The following is a 17,776-nucleotide window of genomic DNA, read 5'->3' as shown; positions in this document are numbered from 1 at the left end:
CATCGTTGCCCAGTCATAAGTTGCAGAATTGTTTGCCATATATCCCATTAAGCACAGTGGTCGTGCTCCACAACACAATCAATGTGAATATGGGTCTTTGTCCCAACTCTGCACTCCTGACACTGGAGCTAAAATTCAGGCCCAGGACTTTTAACATGCATTTCATGTTCTACATTTTGCTTCAGATTTTGCCACCATTGGATTGTACCACGACACTTAATGTGCGCACAAAATAATGCATGTTTCCATTCCTTTCTCATGACACCTTCATAATAAACCATTTTTGCTCCTAATTGTATCTTGGGTTTTGTCACACTTCCAGAGATGCTTTGGGTGTCCAGTAACTGTTGCCTCAGGTGATCAGGGTTGTTGGAGCAGGGGGGGGTGCAGAGATCGAGGCGGGCCGGGGGAGGGGGGTTGGGCGCGAGGCTGTGGAGCCAACCATTAGGCATGGAGGGGGGGGGTCGGAGGGGCAGTGATAGGGGGATACGGGGGTCATGGGGTTGGCCAGCGATCAGGAGGCCAATAGTGTGGGGCTACTGCGCATGCGTGGCCCACTCAGCGCTATGCTGCCGGTCTCTCCAGCGGGAATAGGTCCCGCCCACTTATTTTTCACGAGATTCACACCAGTGCACTCTGCAATGCACACAATGTGGGAGATTCAATTTGTTTTTACGCAAGTCTGACATTTAGAATTTTTTGGGGAGAATCCCACCCCACGTCCTTCAGACTGTGGGAAGAAACCAGAGTACTTGGAGGAATCCCACGCAGACAGGGGGAGAATGTGCAGACTCTGCACCGACAGTGACCCAAGCCGTGAATCGAATCCTGGTCCCTGGCTGCTATGAGATAGCAGTGCTAATCACTGTGCCGCCCCATGCTCCTTAATCTTTTATCCTCTTTAACCAGTGTAGGTCCTCTATAATGCCATGGACATCCCAAACTAAACTTGAATCCATTAAATTATGCATTAGGTCAGTAGATCAGATTTTCAAATATTTTCATTTTTTTTAGGTTTTCATTTTCTTTTTTGAATGCACTTCAAAGTTAACTTTATGATTTGACCTGACTTGACATTGCAGCAGCTGACAAGACTTTGCTGTCAAGTCTTGAGTTTCCTTATCCGCTTACACTTTATGGCATTGGCCCAATGGCACTTCCATTTTTGCAAACAGTCACCGCTGTAACGTTGTCAACTCTGTGGGGTTTTACAATTGACTTTTCCTTAAAAATAAAAATGTGTTTTGTTGTTTGGTGCAAGTGTTTTGACTTCTCCTTTTGCAAAGAGTCAAAATCAACGGAGCAAAGCCCTTGACTTTACAGTTTCCATCTCAACTTCCTGCATAGACAAGGAATTCCTGTTTCTCTCAATGTCAGTCACAGAAGAACAGGCACATGAATACACAAGATGATAAACATTGAAATATTGGGCTCCTCCAAACATTGTTTCTGGCACAAACCTGGACTCACCCCATTCCATTTGATATCAATCCACAGTTCTACTTCCATTGTGATCTTAGACAGCAATATTTCTTATGATGCTACTGCAGGAGGCAATGGCACAGTGGCATTCTCATTGGACAAACCAGTGCCCCAGAGCAAGATCTGGGGACTTGGGTTCAAATTCCACCACCACAGCAAACGGTGAAATTAGAATTCAATAAAATTTGGAATTGAAAGTCTAACGATGACCACAAAACCATTGTTGATATTTGTAAAAACCCACCCTTACCTGGCCTCCATGTGGCTCACATCCTGGAAAATGAATTTTTTTAAAATCTGTATAATCTCTTTCTGTGACATTAATCAAGTCCAGGAACTTTGCAAATTTCTAAAATATGTTAACAAAAGCCGTTCAAAGATAAAGTGGCTCCTTTTTTGATAGTAAAGCTGGAGAAGAGTTACAAAGTTGAAATTACACCGTCATGGATGACTAATTCATTAATCACTCATTCATCAGAAACATCCAACTGGCTTGTTTTGAGAGCTTCATGATATTGTAGCAAAGCTCCATTCTTAAAACAATTCATTATCCGTTCCATTCTTCATTCTGAATTCCAAATAGCTTGATCCAGTTATCTGACAACTCGGTGAATTATTTAGCTTAAAATTTCAAATTTCTTTTGTTACTCATTTTGCTTAATTGAAATAATGGAATAAATTGAGTGTTAAGCACAGCAAAAGCTGAATGATCAGAAAGAGACATAAACTAAACTGTTATTGCCATTGAAAAGATATGGGGGAGTTAAATCTATCTTTTGTATTGCTTTACTAATGACTATGGTAGGAGGTCTATACACTCCCAGTTGATTAGGAATCTATTACCTTGTCCTTTTTAATAACTGACTGTATTGTAATCAATCCTCAGGGAGGAGTGTGCGGCTGCGAGAAAGGTTACATAGAAGTAATGACTCCTTATGGATTCCTTGACTACTGCACTAAAATTCCAGGACAAGAGGAGAAGAAAGCTGACGTTAAGACGAGTGTGGGGAGGAACAAACTGAGCAACTCAAAATTCCAGGCGTTTTTTAAAGGCTGGTCCATTGATCCTTTTGATCCTGGTAAGAATTGTATTCAAAGTAAGTGGGAGGGGAAGTGTTGTGAAGCTGCTATGTGTATTAACTGGAGTTGGTGATTGAGGCCTGTCTACATTTCAGGATTGATTAATGGCCGCATTCTCCAACCTTGCCCGCAGTTGGGATTCTCCGGTCGCTCTGCAGTGAATGGAGATTTGGCTAAGCGCCAAATTCTCCCATCCCACTGGCAGTGATGGCGGGGCGTGAAGGAGCGGAGAATTCAGGCATAAGTAGGTGGTTGGAGAAGGGGAGAATAATGGGAATGGTGGAGGTGGAATATAAAAACCTGGTGGGATTTATCATAAAACCCATTGTGTGTTTCGCGGCAACGGGAGGCAGTCCACCATGGGCTGGCGGCAGCGGATCCTCTGGTCCTGGTGTTGTCAGTGGAATGTCCCATTGGATGCACCCCTTGCCCCTGGAAAAAATTCTTGCTGCCATTGTACAAGGTACTGGTGAGGCCGCAACTGGAGTACTGTGTGCAATTTTGGTCCCCTTATTTGCGGAAGGATGTATTGGCCTTGGAGGGAGTACAGAGAAGGTTCACCAGGTTGATATCGGAGATGAGGGGGTTAGCTTATGAGGAGAGATTGAGTAGATTGGGCCTGTACTCGTTGGAGTTTAGAAGGCTGAGGGGAGATCTTATAGAGACATATAAGATAATGAAGGGGCTTGACAGGGTCGAGGCAGAGAGATTCTTTCCACTTAGAAAGGAAACAAGAACTAGAGGACACAGCCTCAAAATAAGGGGGAGTCAGTTTAGGGCAGAGTTGAGGAGGAACTTCTTCTCTCAGAGGGTAGTGAATCTCTGGAATTCTCTGCCCATTGAAACAGTGGAGGCTACCTCGTTAAATATGTTTAAGTCACAGGTAGATAGATTTCTGATCAATAAGGGAATTAAGGGTTATGGGGAGCGGGCGGGTAAGTGGAACTAAACCACTATCAGATCAGCCATGATCTTATTGAATGGCGGGGCAGGCTCGAGGGGCTAGATGGCCTACTCCTGCTCCTATTTCTTATGTTCTTATGTTCTAAAACACCCAGAAGGGGTGCACTGTTGACGGGACCAGAAGATCTCACTGGCGTAAATGACCATATTCACAGATCTCTAAAGGTTGCCACTCAAGTGGATAGAGCTGTGAAGAAGGCATATAGTGTGTTAGCTTTTATTAACAGGGGGTTGGAGTTTAAGAGCCGTGGGGTTATGCTGCAACTGTACAGGACCTTGGTGAGACCGCATTTGGAATATTGCTTGCAGTTCTGGTCACCTCACTATAAGAAGGATGTGGAAGCGCTGGAAAGAGTGCAGAGGAGATTTACCAGGATGCTGCCTGGTTTGGAGTGTCGGTCTTATGAGGAAAGGTTGAGGGAGCTGGGGCTGTTCTCTCTGGAGCGGAGGAGATTGAGGGGAGACTTAATAGAGGTTTATAAAATGATGAAGGGGATAGATCGAGTGAACGTTCAAAGACTATTTCCTCGGGTGGATGGAGCTATTACAAGGGGGCATAACTATAGGGTTCATGGTGGGAGATATAGGAAGGATATCAGAGGTAGGTTCTTCACGCAGAGAGTGGTTGGGGTGTGGAATGGACTGCCTGCAGTGATAGTGGAGTCAGACATTTTAGGAACATTTAAGCGGTTATTGGATAGGCACATGGAGCACACCAGGATGGTAGGGAGTGGGATAGCTTGATCTTGGTTTCAGATGAAGGTCGGCACAACATCGTGGGCCGAAGGGCCTGTTCTGTGCTGTACTGTTCTATGTTCTATGTTCCAGTCATCATCATGACTGGTTTTGCTCAACAACTTAGTTCTCTGTTGTTACTTCTTTGAAACATTCAGCTTCTTTGAGGAGTCCATTCTGCAGGTTTATATTCTAAAGGGAGCGAATTTCAGAAAATTGCCCTTCCACTGCATTGGCAAACCACCGTCATCAGCCATGTAGCATGTGTGCCATTTTTGATACTTTTAAAATGGGACAGAAATGCTTTCCATCAGCTTTATTTATTTACATCCTTCTCATACTTTAAACGAGCAATTATTGTTTAAAGCATGAGAGCTGACAGTATAATTGGGCAAACTGTTTCAGAGGAGTTATTTATTGAGTTTGATGGCACAAACTGAAGCAACCTACAGAGTTCAATCTGTCTTTCCTGATGTTAATTTTCTTCCTTTGTAAAGTATTAGCGAATAAGTCATCTAAACCTTTGTGCACTTAGCATTTGAACAAAGATATTTTTAGGAACAAATCCTAAGATCCAAGGGAGTGAAACAAGGACGTGAGTCCATTTGAAGACCACAATTTGGGGTGAAACCTGGATTTGCAGGGTTGCTAAATCACTGAAGAAAAATAATGGTGTTACACTGCGGGGAAGGAGCTTCATCTGCCTGCCCCTGTAATTCCTTACAGCTATGTTATGGATATTTCTGTGGGGACATTCCTGGGAAACCCCAGAATTCTGCACAGCTCACCCCAATTCCTGGTCTGGAGGGTATTAGCCATGAGGAAAGGTTGGATAAACTCGGTTTGTTCTCACTGGAACGACGGAGGTTGAGAGGTGACCAGATAGAGGTTTACAAGATTATGGGTGGCATGGACGGAATGGAGAGTCAGATACTCTTTCCTAGAGTAGAAAAGCCAAGTACTAGGGGACATAGGTTTAAGGTGCGTGGGGAAAAGTTTAGAGGAGATGTGCAAGGCAAGTTTTTTACACAGTGGATGGTGAATGTCTGGAATGCGGTACCTGGGGAGGTGGTGGTGGGAGCAGGTACGATAGCGGCATTTAAGGGGCAACGAGATGAATACATGAAAGGATGGGAATGGAAGGATGCAGGCTCCATAAATACATACAGTCTTAGTTTAAGCAGGCAGCATGATTGGGGCAGTCTTGGAGGGCTGATGGACCTGTTCCTGTGCTGTACTGTTCTTTGTTCTCTGATTGTCTCAGTAGGGCCTTTTGTCATTGTTCTGCTCCCTGGGTTTTATGCCTGAACAGCACTTGCAACACAGGTATAAGGAAAAATGGCTGCTGATCCTGTGTGCCTGTTGTGTACTGAAAAGCAAGTACCTGAATGTCCTGTATGGTCTTGTAGGTGGCGGCAGCACTGCAGAGAGTTTATCAAAGTTAGCTGCATTTTGCTGAAAAAAGACATTTTGTCGTAATGTGGTATACAAATTTCAGTGCCAGTGTGATGCTAGGCCATATGTCCCAAAGACTGAGGATCATGGCAAACAGTATGTCCCTTCCACTGTTCACAGTGGGCCAAATACAGAGCATCCCCAAGCAGACCGTACTTGCACAATGCAAAACATGGTGTCCTAACATTAGGTGCGATTCTGTGATTGCGCCACTTGTGCTAAATAATCCTCAGCGGCTAAAAATTATGCTGACAACCAATTTAAGATGATCAGTGTGACATATTTGCATGTACTGGAAGTTACATATATTAACACACATGGCACTGATCTTTGCAGACAGTAAGAACATGTGCTTATTTCAGCTAAACAAAATAAGTGATAGCCATTCGCAGGTTCATTCCACAGGGTAATGCCTTGACCAATCAGAGTGGCACAGTGGTGGGCGGCATGGTGGCACAGTGGTTAGCCCTGCTGCTTCACAGTGCCAGGGACCCGGGTTCGATTCCGGCCTTGGGTCACTGTCTGTGTGGAGTTTGCACGTTCTCCGGTTTCCTCCCACACCCCAAAGGTTGATTGGCCATGATAAATTTCCCCAATGTGTCAGGGGGACTTGGAGGGTAAATGTGTGGGGTTACAGGGATAGGACCTGTTGTCGGCGCAGGCTTGATGGGCCGAATGGTCTCTTTCAGCACTGTAGATTCTATGATTCTAGTCAAGCTGCCTGGTTCAAATGTCAAACAATGCTTGGCAGCTGTCAGTCACCATCAACTGGTGCATTCTCCATGTTAATGCCTCTATTAATCAGAGTCCACTTGTTGACCAATCAGCACTCTTTTCTCATGCAGTATAAAGTTGCTGTTCCCCCTGACGCCGGTATTCTTGTGACTGTCCTAATCAGGGCAAGATGAAAAACTTCGACAAAGTACCTTTCTTCAGCAATACTCTATCCTGCCAAATAATAAACTAAGCTGTGTTTGCCAGAGACCAGAGCATTCAAATTTAAAAGTACACTGTTTTAAAATGTTTCAGACTACAGTTTCAACAGCTCCTATTTAGGTGCTTTCTGGTTTAAAAGTCCAAGCTCTTCCTGTGATAAAATATATTAATTTTTAAAGCCTGCCATGAAAGTGGTATGGGGAAAATTCAAATCTGATTTCCCACTAGCGGAAAACTGATTTTTGGCCTCTGAATTTCCCACTCAACACAAAACCTGCCACTGGCAAGAGGGAGATGTTTCACCCTAGGTTTCTAACTAAGGACATTTAATGAGACACATGTTTAGAGCACAAGGATAGAGAGAGAGAGAAAGAGATCCAGAGGAACAAAGGAACAGGGCCCTGTTGAAGATCCATCAGCAGGCAGAGAATTCGGGTTAGCATTTACCTCTCTATTTGAAGAACCAAACCGATTTTCATTGCATAGGTTTGACTATCCCTCTATCAAAGTGAAGCAAGAGCAACATGCTGCTGCTTGCAACAACTCTTCATCAGTCTCCAGATTTTATTTCTTCAGTGCAGCAAAAAGTAATCACAGACCTGCAACTCTGAAGTCTTCATCTTGGAAGAAGCAGGTGTGACTGTGAACGAATTAACTTTTTAAAGACCTAAGTGCACACAGTGGTGGCGGAACAGCAGCACAGTGGTTAGCACAGCTGCTTCACAGCATCAGGGACACGCGTTCGATTCCCAGCTTGGGTCACTGTCTGTGTGGAGTTTGCACATTCCCCCGTGTCTGCATGGGTTTCCTCCCACATTCTGAAAGATGAGTTGATTAGGTGCATGACCCGAACAGGCTGTGGCGACTAGGGGAATTTCACAATAACTTCATTGCAGTGTTAATGTAAGCCTTACTTATGACTAATAAATTAACTTCACTGCAGGCTACCTCTTTTGTAATCGCCGTCTTTTTTTGAATGTATGTGTTTCTGTGCAGGTGTGGAAGTGGCTGCGATTGCGAATGCATTTTAGATGTTTTGAATGTATGTGTTTCTGTGCAGGTGTGTAAGTGGCTGCGATTGCGAATGCATTTTAGATGTTTTGAATGTATGTGTTTCTGTGCAGGTGTGTAAGTGGCTGCGATTGCGAATGCATTTTAGATGTTGAGTAATAAACATTTATCCTTTTTAAAACTTATGAGAAAACCTGTTGTTCGTTCAAACTTTTTTTTCAAAGCACACCTGTCTTCAGTCAGTCGAGAGGTGGAAAAAGGAGGAACCATCTTACCATCTCTTCCATGTCTGTAACATTTTGCAGAACAGCTCTGAAATGCTGCATTCCAATTGCAACCTACCCAGGAAAATAATCTGTGAAATTATATTCATCAACATTCATTTAAGCTTTAACTCTAAACATAACTGAACTCGTTTTCTCCCACAAGATGTTGTGAAAAGAGAATTGGTTCAAAAAGGGACATTCAGTTTGTAAAATGACACCTATATTGAAAACCCAATGGGCACGTTCTATAACAGAGCTCTCCACCAGTATTCTACCACTCCACCTGCCACGGATATTGGAGTGGGCAAGGGGCGGACAATGGAAAGGCACGGTGACCTCGGGTGGGATTTTCTGGTCTCAGGTCGAGCAAGGCCATACAATCCCGCCCCTTAAGCTTAATGTTCTGATTCATGGTCACAGATTCATTGCATCTTCCAAGTGCGTGAGAGTCATCAATGACTGGTGGTGTCCAAAAACATTTAGAAAATCAGTTCCTTAGTCTCTGAAGTGATATAAATTGTTAGTATTTAGATCTAAATGAGCCAATAGAGAAAAACTACACCATGAATGTATTAACCATGGTGCTAAGTATATCTCTGTGTTGGTACATTTTACACTAGAAATATTTGTATACGATATTTTGGTGTCTGCAGTTTAATTTTTTACTGAAATGTTTATATGCAGCAGAGGTAATCTGACAAAATATAGATACTGTGCTATCGTCCATTGAAGGTGCTGACAGCGGGCATTTTTCTTTCTGACAGCTAATGGTTTCTTCATTAAAACCATAATGTTTGAACTTCTAAATCTTAACTATACTCCTTAAGCATTGTTGCCCAGTGTGTGCTGCTCATATGTTAGCCCCTGAATTACTATGCTATGGTGCCAGCTGCAGACATCTTTTCGAAGAGATTGTGAGAAAATAAAGTACTCATGTCCAGGATTCAGTAACATCAATTTTTCATCGTAATTTACCCAAGGAAACAACTTGGACTACAATTCAGTTTAATCTGAACTCCAGTTCTTTACTGGAGTAGTGGGGTTGCTGCCGTCATCATGCTGATTTGTGCGATACATACATATAGGTTTTCCAGCAAGATGATGCCTCTTACTTTCCTTAACAAAGACATTGAAAGAAATATTAGGAAGGGCAGCAGCGATATCTTGTGTGCATTTCTGTACAATTTAGTGAGGAAGGTTGTTGTCTAATACTTCAAAAATAAAAAAAGTGATAAATATCTCTGCAACTTATCGTAAATTTTCAAATACCGCTGAGTCATTTTGTTGGTAATAAGGGAAAGCAACTTGTGATTATTGATTGGCTTTTCTCATGTTTGTTAATGAAATGTGTTGCTGAGTTTCCGCCTCCTTGGGTAATATAATTTCAGCATTACTTTGCCATGTTGATAAAGCCACACAGAAAAACAAAATGGTACGGTCCCACTACATTGTTATTCTCAGGGGGATTTGTTTTTACAGGGGATATAAATTACTTACCAAGGTCCAACAAAGGAACATCTCCCCTGGTGTTTAAGAAGGACTTAAATGTATAACTCGTACAACTTAAAATAAAAGCTATACCCAAAGGATGTGGTAACGTAACATCTGTCGTTGGCTGAACGCTGGAATCCATTATTAAGGAAATAGTGACATTCAGAAAATCATAGGCCTGAATCTCTGATGGTCCATGCCCAACTCAGCGCTAAATGACACGTGATGAGGTTGCGAGGGTTTTCTGACATCATTGCGCCTCCTCACGATATTAAGGCTGGCGGGGTGTGCACGAATGTCAGAAGCGCACCTGCCGCCTATGAAAGGGCCAATCAAGACCATTAAAGGTCCAATTGATCTGAATTTTGAGAGGTCAATGCACTTTTTTGCTTGGCGCACAAGTCACACGGACAAGCAGAATTCTCATTTATTTTCTGGATCCAGGGCAGGTTAGAAGGTCCAGAAGGAATATAATGGTGAGGAGGTAGGAATTTCAAATTGAGGTGTAAGTCTGTGCATTACTGTTCATTTAGTGTAGCATTCTGGTCATTGACATTACTTCAGGAGGCTGAAAACATTATAGAGGCTTTCTGCAGACAGGCCCCTTCACGATTCAGCTCAAACTTGGCAAGCAGAAGGTTTGTGATGGACATTGTTTACTCTGCCGGAGGGACTTCCTCAGATGAGGAGCAGAGGACAAGAAGGAAGAGGAGGCCGGTTGCTCACAGGCGGCATAATAGAGTCTGCCCTCAAGACCAAGAGGCACAATCTGAAGGGGTCGATGGCCAGCAGGAGTTACATTGGAGAAGTGACAGGAGAAGCTGCTAAAACCTCTGGAAGAGGGCACAGGCTGAGAATCAGCTACTTTGAAATGACAGAGGACCAGTGCCAATGAAGACTCCACTCTCAAGGGAGACACTGACCTTAATATGATATGGCCCGAGGCAGCTTCAAACTATTTAGAACATAGAACATAGAACAGTACAGCACAGAACAGGCCCTTCGGCCCACGATGTTGTGCCGAGCTTTATCTGAAACCAAGATCAAGCTATCCCACTCCCTATCATCCTGGTGTGCTCCATGTGCCTATCCAATAACCGCTTAAATGTTCCTAAAGTGTCTGACTCCACTATCACTGCAGGCAGTCCATTCCACACCCCAACCACTCTCTGCGTAAAGAACCTACCTCTGATATCCTTCCTATATCTCCCACCACGAACCCTATAGTTATGCCCCCTTTATTTAGGTGACCATCCAATGCCAGTGGCACTGCAGTTGGTCACAATTGTTCTTAATTTTTATGCCTCAGGTTCATTCCAGGGGTCTGTGGGTGATCTTTGCAGAGTGTCACAATCTACAGCATACAGTTGCGTCAAACATTGGATAGATGCACTGTTCTGAAGGGTAAACGCCTTTATTCACTGCAAGACAGATAAGGAAAGCCAGGAGGAGTGAGGCAAAAGTCTCACAGCTATAGCAGGCTTTCCAAGGATTAATAGAGCCACAGCTCTACCCATCAAGGTACGTGGGAGTGAATCGAAAGGGGTTCCAGTCATTGAAAGTTAAGATAGTATGAGCACCATCACAAGCTTTGTGCCAGATATCCTGGGAGTTGTCATGTTGCATACATCTTATGTCACTTCCAGGTGCCCCTGGATGCTTGGATGATTGGCTGCTGGGGGACAAAGAATGTCCTTTCAAAAGGTGGCTAATGACACCAATCAGACATCCAAGGATGCCTGTGGAGGAGAGGTGCAACTGAAGCCAAATCTCCCCTAGGGCAGGAGAGAGAGGCTGTGACACCGGTAAATCTGGTTTGATATCATCCTCCAGTATCAAGGGAGGGTCTTCCGGGTCATTTTGTGGTCTGGAGGATGCATGCTTCTCAAATTGGAAATCTGGGTCAACAACTACTTCTGAATGGGCGATGATAAGGATGAGTGGATTTTTACCTGGTTGTCTAACACCCGCTGCCCCACATTTCTCATGCCCTCCCCAGAGTCTCCTCCCTGTCCATTGAGTCTTACTCTCCTCTTAAACCCCAGCCTCTCTCCAGCCAATGGATCTTGCTCCGCACTCAAATGCCATCTCCTGGATCTGCTCCTCTGCTGAAGTTAACATGATGTGGAGATGCCAATGTTGGACTGGGGTAAACACAGTTAAAAGTCTCACAACACCAGGTTAAAGTCCAACAGGCTTATTTGGTAGCAAAAGCCACTAGCTTTCAGAGCGCTGCTCCTTCGTCAGGTAAGTGGGAGTTCTGTTCACAAACAGGGCATATAAAGACACAAACTCAATTTACAAGATAATGGTTGGAATGCGAGTCTTTACAGGTAATCAAGTCTTAAAGGTACAGACAATGTGAGTGGAGAGAGCGTTAAGCACAGGTTAAAGAGATGTGTATTGTCTCCAGCCAGGACAGTTAGTGAGATTTTGCAAGCCCAGGCAAGTCGTGGGGGTTACAGATAGTGTGACATGAACCCAAGATCCCGGTTGAGGCCGTCCTCATGTGTGCGGAACTTGGCTATCAGTCTCTGCTCAGCTGAGCAGAGACTGATAGCCTACACTTTTGGGTGCTGAAGATATTTCCATATCCTAGGCACATTTTCCTGCCCACATTCTGACCACAGTCATCATTATCCCTTTAAAGTTGACAAAATCTCTCCCACAGATCCTCCACACGTGCAAGTCTTTGAGCAACTCAGTTTAAATCCGTGGCCCCAGCTGCACACATTTGGGTACCCGCCATCGTTCCCACACCCCCTACCCACACTCCACCCTGGCCGCGCTCAGCCTGTCAGCGTGGGTTTCATGCTAGCCCACTGTTAATTGGCCAGCCAGTGAGTAATCGCTCCCAAGTGCCAATTGGAGCTGGAAGCAGAACTCACATCCACTTCTAGTCCCACCAATTGTGCTCTCCCAATAAGCTGATAATTCAGACCCTTGTATAATCAAACAGGATCAACATAGTTTCATTAAAGGGAAACTTTGTTTGACAAATATATTTGTGTTCTTTGAGAATGTAACAAGAAGGATGGATAAAGGGGAACCAGTAGATGAAGTGTATCTGGACTTCCAAAAGTAATTTGATAAGATGCCACATGAAAGATCCTATTGTTGGGGTAATATATTAGCATGGGTAGATGATTGGCTAGCTAACAGGAAACAGAGAGTCAGGTGACATGGGTCATTTTCAAGCTGGGGCCTGAACTTTTATTGATCTATATTAATGAAGAGAATTTACATGTACTATGTATTTGTATGTAGGTTACATTAGAAAAATGATCGCATGCGATTAAAATAGTGTCAACATAACTACATCTGTGGCTAGACATTGATTCCTATTGGAAACTACTCCACCGCACAGTCCTGCCAGCCTTGTGCCTGGATGTGAATGTTATCAAGAGTAATGGAATGTTGCTGTCGAACCATAGATAAAATAAATTGGTCAGGGGCAACACAGTTGCGACTCAATTTAAATCCAGCATAGGAATCTCGCTATAATTTGATTAAAAAGATAGAATTAAGTCATCAACCTCACTCAGAGAAGCCTCAAAGATGGATCGGGGGTGCACAAATTATTTATATTGGTGCAGCTGGGTATTTCTCTGAATTGAGCTAAATTGGTTTGTCAGAATGGGGCAGAGGGAGTTTTGTTTTTATATTCAGACCAAGCCAGATTGAATATCAAAGTGCTTGAAGCCTTGTTACTGTACACAAAAAATGCTCAAGTAGAAAATATGCCTCGCCTCAATTAACATAAATTTTCACTGATATCCACTTTGGGAGGCGGAAAGAGAACAACTGATGCGACATTTGGCAGAAAGCAAGTGGTAATGTGTAGACATGGAGAGATTGGAAAAGTTTGCCCTGTTGTTCTGAAGGCATTGCGTGCATTTGTGAATATGACAGAGATTGATCCATCCATCTAAATGGTTGGTGTGGAAAGACATCCTGTCAAATGTTATTGCAATATTCTTCCAGAGAATCCATTTTTTGTAGCTATTTCCTTGCTATTTTATGTATTATTCCTCTGACCAGAATTATTTTTTAATTATATGTTTATTAGAATTAGCAGCAACATGAAGAGCACCAGGGGTATTGCCTTCATTTTAAATTAATTACTTAATTCTATATTATATACATATTATACATAATACATTATAAATATAAAATACATTCAAAATTTGCAGTTCACGGCACCAAATATCCAATATGAGTGTACACAACTTTTAATTCGAACTAATATGTGACCGTTTGTCATACAATATTTTAGTTATCAGAAGAACACGTGAACATAAGAGCAGGAGTAGGCCAATCAGCCCCTGAAGCCTGTTGTGGCATTTAATAAGGTTGTGGGTGACCTGATAGTAACCCCAAATCTACATCCACCTGCCCCCTGTAACATATCATTTCCTTGTTTACCAAGTATCTATCCACCTCTGCCTTAAAATATTCAAAGATTCTGCTTCCACCACCTTTTCAGGAAGAGAGTCCCAAAGACTCATGACATTCTGAGAGAAAAAATTCCCCTCATCTCCGTTTTAAACGGGCGACCCATCATCTGCTGATATTTTACATCACTGATCAGTTTTTCCAGTCACTTTATATCCTTGAACTTCAATAGATATTCCTATATGCATTCAAAACACAGAAACACAGGGCCTGGGTGGGATTGTGGTCGGTGCAGACTCGATGGGCCGAATGGCCTCTTTCTGCACTGTAGGGTTTCTATGATTTCTATGATTTCTATGATAAGAAAGGAACAGAACTGCTGTCGGGTCACTGTCCTGACTCATATTGCAATATCTAGATGATGTTGCTTCCAGGTAATGTTGTTTGTTATATTGCTTTTCTTTTGTGGAGGTGGCACTTGGTTTTATTACAGATCAGAGATGCTTTGCAGTAAGATGAGTCATACAGAGCTTCCATAGGTTGGCCTTGTATAAATTTGTTGCATAATAGACCCTGAAGCCTTTGAACATTAATCATTTCTAATCCATAATGCTAACAGAATTGGCTGAAGATTACATAAAATTAATGACTCATGCTCACTGATAATTTCCCACAATTGAGCAGTATTTCCTGTAACTAAAATTTGTATGAATCTTGTTGCACCAATCAACTTGTGAGATTTGAAGTGGACTAGACTTAAACAGTATGAAGGAAATGTTACAGACTGTTCAGCAATAGAGTTACTAAATGCTCTGCAGAGCCTTGGTTGTTTAGGCTTAAACAAGAGGCTTAATTTGGGTGAGTGAAATGAAAGTGCTTGGGAAAATAATATTCATTATCTACAGTAGTGGGGTGGCACAGTGGTTAGCACAGCGCCAGGGATCCGGGTTCGATTCCCGGCTTGGGACACTGTCTGTGTGGAGTCTGCATGTTCTCCCTGTGTCTGGGTAGGTTTCCTCCGGGTGCTCCGGTTTCCTCCTGAAGAATATTATGGTAACATCTGACAGGATGTCTTCTCACAGCAAGCAGTTAGACGGGTGGATCAATCTCTGTCATATTCACAATTGCACACAATGCCTCCAGAGGAGCAGAGCAAACTTTTCCAATCTCCCCATGTACCACTTGCTTTCTGTCAAATGTCACATCAGTTGTTCTCTTTTCGCCTCCCAAGGTGGATATCAGTGAAAATGTATGTTAATTGAGGCAAGGCATATTTTTTACTTGAGCATTTTTTGTGGACAGTGACAAGGCTTCAAGCACTTTGATATTCAATCTGGCTTGGTCTGAATATAAAAACAAAACTCCCTCTGCCCCATTCTGACAAACTAATGGTTAGGTGCATTGGCCATGGTAAATTACACCTCAGTGTACGCGAAGGGGCATTGGAGCGTGGTGACGAGAGGATTTTCACAGTACCTTCATTGTAGTGTTAATGTAAGCCCACTTGTGACACTAATAAATAAACTTTAAAAACTACTGTGTTGAGCAAGGCTAAAATTTTATATTCACATAAGTTGGGAATGGTTTTGAATTTTGACTTCATAACTACTGTTTAATTGTATTTCAAGGATCAAAAATCATTCAAAACCTAATCAGTTTAGGTAAAATAAGGCAAAAGTCAGAAGTGGTACTCGTGTAGGGAATGTGTTGTATGTGATGGGGATGATTGGGGGAATTGCTGGGTGGTGGGTGATAAAGTGAACTGAATGGGTCCTATTTTACTATTTTGATTCTAAGTGCTGGGCGGACTTGAAACTGGGAGTGTTTCAGATCTGACTTTTAGGCCTGTTCTCAGGCGCCCCCATACGCACTCTGCCTGAAAAAAAATCAGCAATTCTGAAGCCTGTGGGCACGGCTTAATGCATCCGAAATCCTGCAGCTCCGATCGGCGCCTCCAACACCGCATGCGCAGAAAAAAAATGATTGAATGCGGCTCCCCTGCCACACCCCTCCCAGGCCGGATAATGCCTCCCCCTGGCCCCCACAGACATTGCTCCATCCCCACGACATTACTGACCCCCTTATCCCCCACAGCCCCTGCCACTAAGACTGATCGCGGGCCCCTCCCCCCCTTCCGCCTCACTGATCACAGACAGAGTGGAAGCGGATTCCCCCTTCCTCCTCACTGATCTCAAGCAGAAAGCAGTCAGACCCACCTTCCCACCCTGCCCCCCGCTCCCCCCCCCCCCCCTCCCCACTCGCCACCTCACCGATCTCAAGCACAGAGCCATCGGACGCTCGGCACTTACCTCCTCACTAACTGGAGCATCCAAATCAGACTTTTGTAGAACATGTCTGTTTCACGCCAATTCTGGATGGGCGAATGCAGTGGTAAAGGGGGAAGTGCCTGTAAGGTTGGGCGTGCAGCCCATTAAGTCAATTTAAATGCATGCAAATGCATTTAAATGGCCGTCGGGCCAATTTAGGGTATGGGCCCAATTGCGGCCATTTTTGGGCCTTGGTAAAGGGGGAACTGGTGCAGAGGTGGGCGCGGATTGCACTACCCACCTCACACCTGACTTTACCAAGTTTTCGAGCCCAAAAACGGGTGCAACTTGATGGTAAAATTGTGCCCAATGTGTTCAACACCCAGAAATATTCAGAAACAAGGAGACTAGGGCTTTACCAATGTTTAATAGTGTTTCGTTGACTTTTGGAGCCAATGAAATGAAAAGTGCATCAACAGGTCCATGTATATTTTAATGCCAACGTTATTCTATGCATTGCCCAGTAGAACACAGATATCAATCAAAGTGAAGCTGATTCATTGCAGTCTGTGGAATGGTTGCTAACCTAACAATAATGTAACAATTGATGATTCTACCACTGAAATTCTGATGGTCAGAAACCCCTTGGTCATATTGCATCATTGTTGGTGGGGAACAATCTTCCACAAATATATAGCACAGCACTGCGGGTATCAATGCATGCTTGAGTAAGGCCTGTGAAAATGTTATCTTATTCTAGCGTGTTGCAGTCTAAAAGGATGACGTGCAGTCAGTGTTGATAGGGGTTAGGGAATCCACCTATGATGAAGGAAAGGCAATATATTCTCATCAAGATGATGTGGAACATGGAAGGGAAGCTGAATGTTGATAGCACTACTACTGTGATGCTCTTGCTGTTCGCGCTGGTCGTATTCATCATGTATCAAATTGCTTAAGACTGACTATTCAAAGCCAGTATAACACCTTGAGAGGAAATGCCAGTGTTGTACCAATGCAGTAAAATTTACCCAAAGCTCAGAAGTCATCAGTGCGTATTTTTCCAGTTCCTTCACCACCTTGATATCTGTGTGAGATTGTCAGTATAATGAACAGTTCAATGTTCAGGCCCTACACTTAGAATAAACTGGATATAAACCACTCATTTCACACAGAAAAAACAACTCAGTCAGCATAGATGAAATGTTTTCATTTTACTTGTCTTGTCCGCATTCAAACTCGGTCTCTGAGGTAAAATGACAGTGTTCTGGCTCACTGCACCACCCATTCCACTTGCAAAATTTAAGAGCTTTCATTCCTGGAATAGAAGGAATTATTTGCCCTGTAACTATAAGGGAATACCACTTCTCAAATCGTTGAGAAGAATGGAAAATTGCAGCATTTTGGTCAAGTTACCATTTAAAATGATTTTTTTCTCATTGATTCTCAGTGAGCTGTGAACTTTCTTTGCAGCTGTTCCATTTGGCACATTCTGCATTGTCTCCGACTCTTGGACATAATATTTATTTGCAGAAAGCCTGAAGAACACTGTGAATGGTGGAACATTCGCTGACTTGCAATTATCTTTTAGTATACCAATCAGCTCCAAACTGTTATATTCTCTGCAGATTGGTACAAAAACTACCTTCATTCTTAAATGTTAAATCTATTTAAACCGAACCCTTTGTTGTTTTTTTT

The 17,776-nt window shown here is 43.2% G+C and overlaps 1 protein-coding gene across 1 annotated transcript in view; it reads left to right on the top strand.

The window, feature by feature from the left end:
• The window catches only part of thsd7ba (thrombospondin, type I, domain containing 7Ba), a 624,788-nt gene that overhangs the window by 602,636 nt on the left and 4,376 nt on the right, over nt 1–17,776 (top strand). The window contains 1 exon segment of the mRNA XM_078229305.1: nt 2,369–2,561. Coding sequence (XP_078085431.1) covers nt 2,369–2,561 — 193 coding nt within the window.

The sequence above is a fragment of the Mustelus asterias genome, chromosome 14 (assembly GCF_964213995.1).
Source record: "Mustelus asterias chromosome 14, sMusAst1.hap1.1, whole genome shotgun sequence".
NCBI classification, from domain to species: domain Eukaryota; kingdom Metazoa; phylum Chordata; class Chondrichthyes; order Carcharhiniformes; family Triakidae; genus Mustelus; species Mustelus asterias.
The sequence above is the reverse complement of the archived record's forward strand: the minus strand, read 5'-3'. Positions and strand labels throughout refer to the sequence as shown.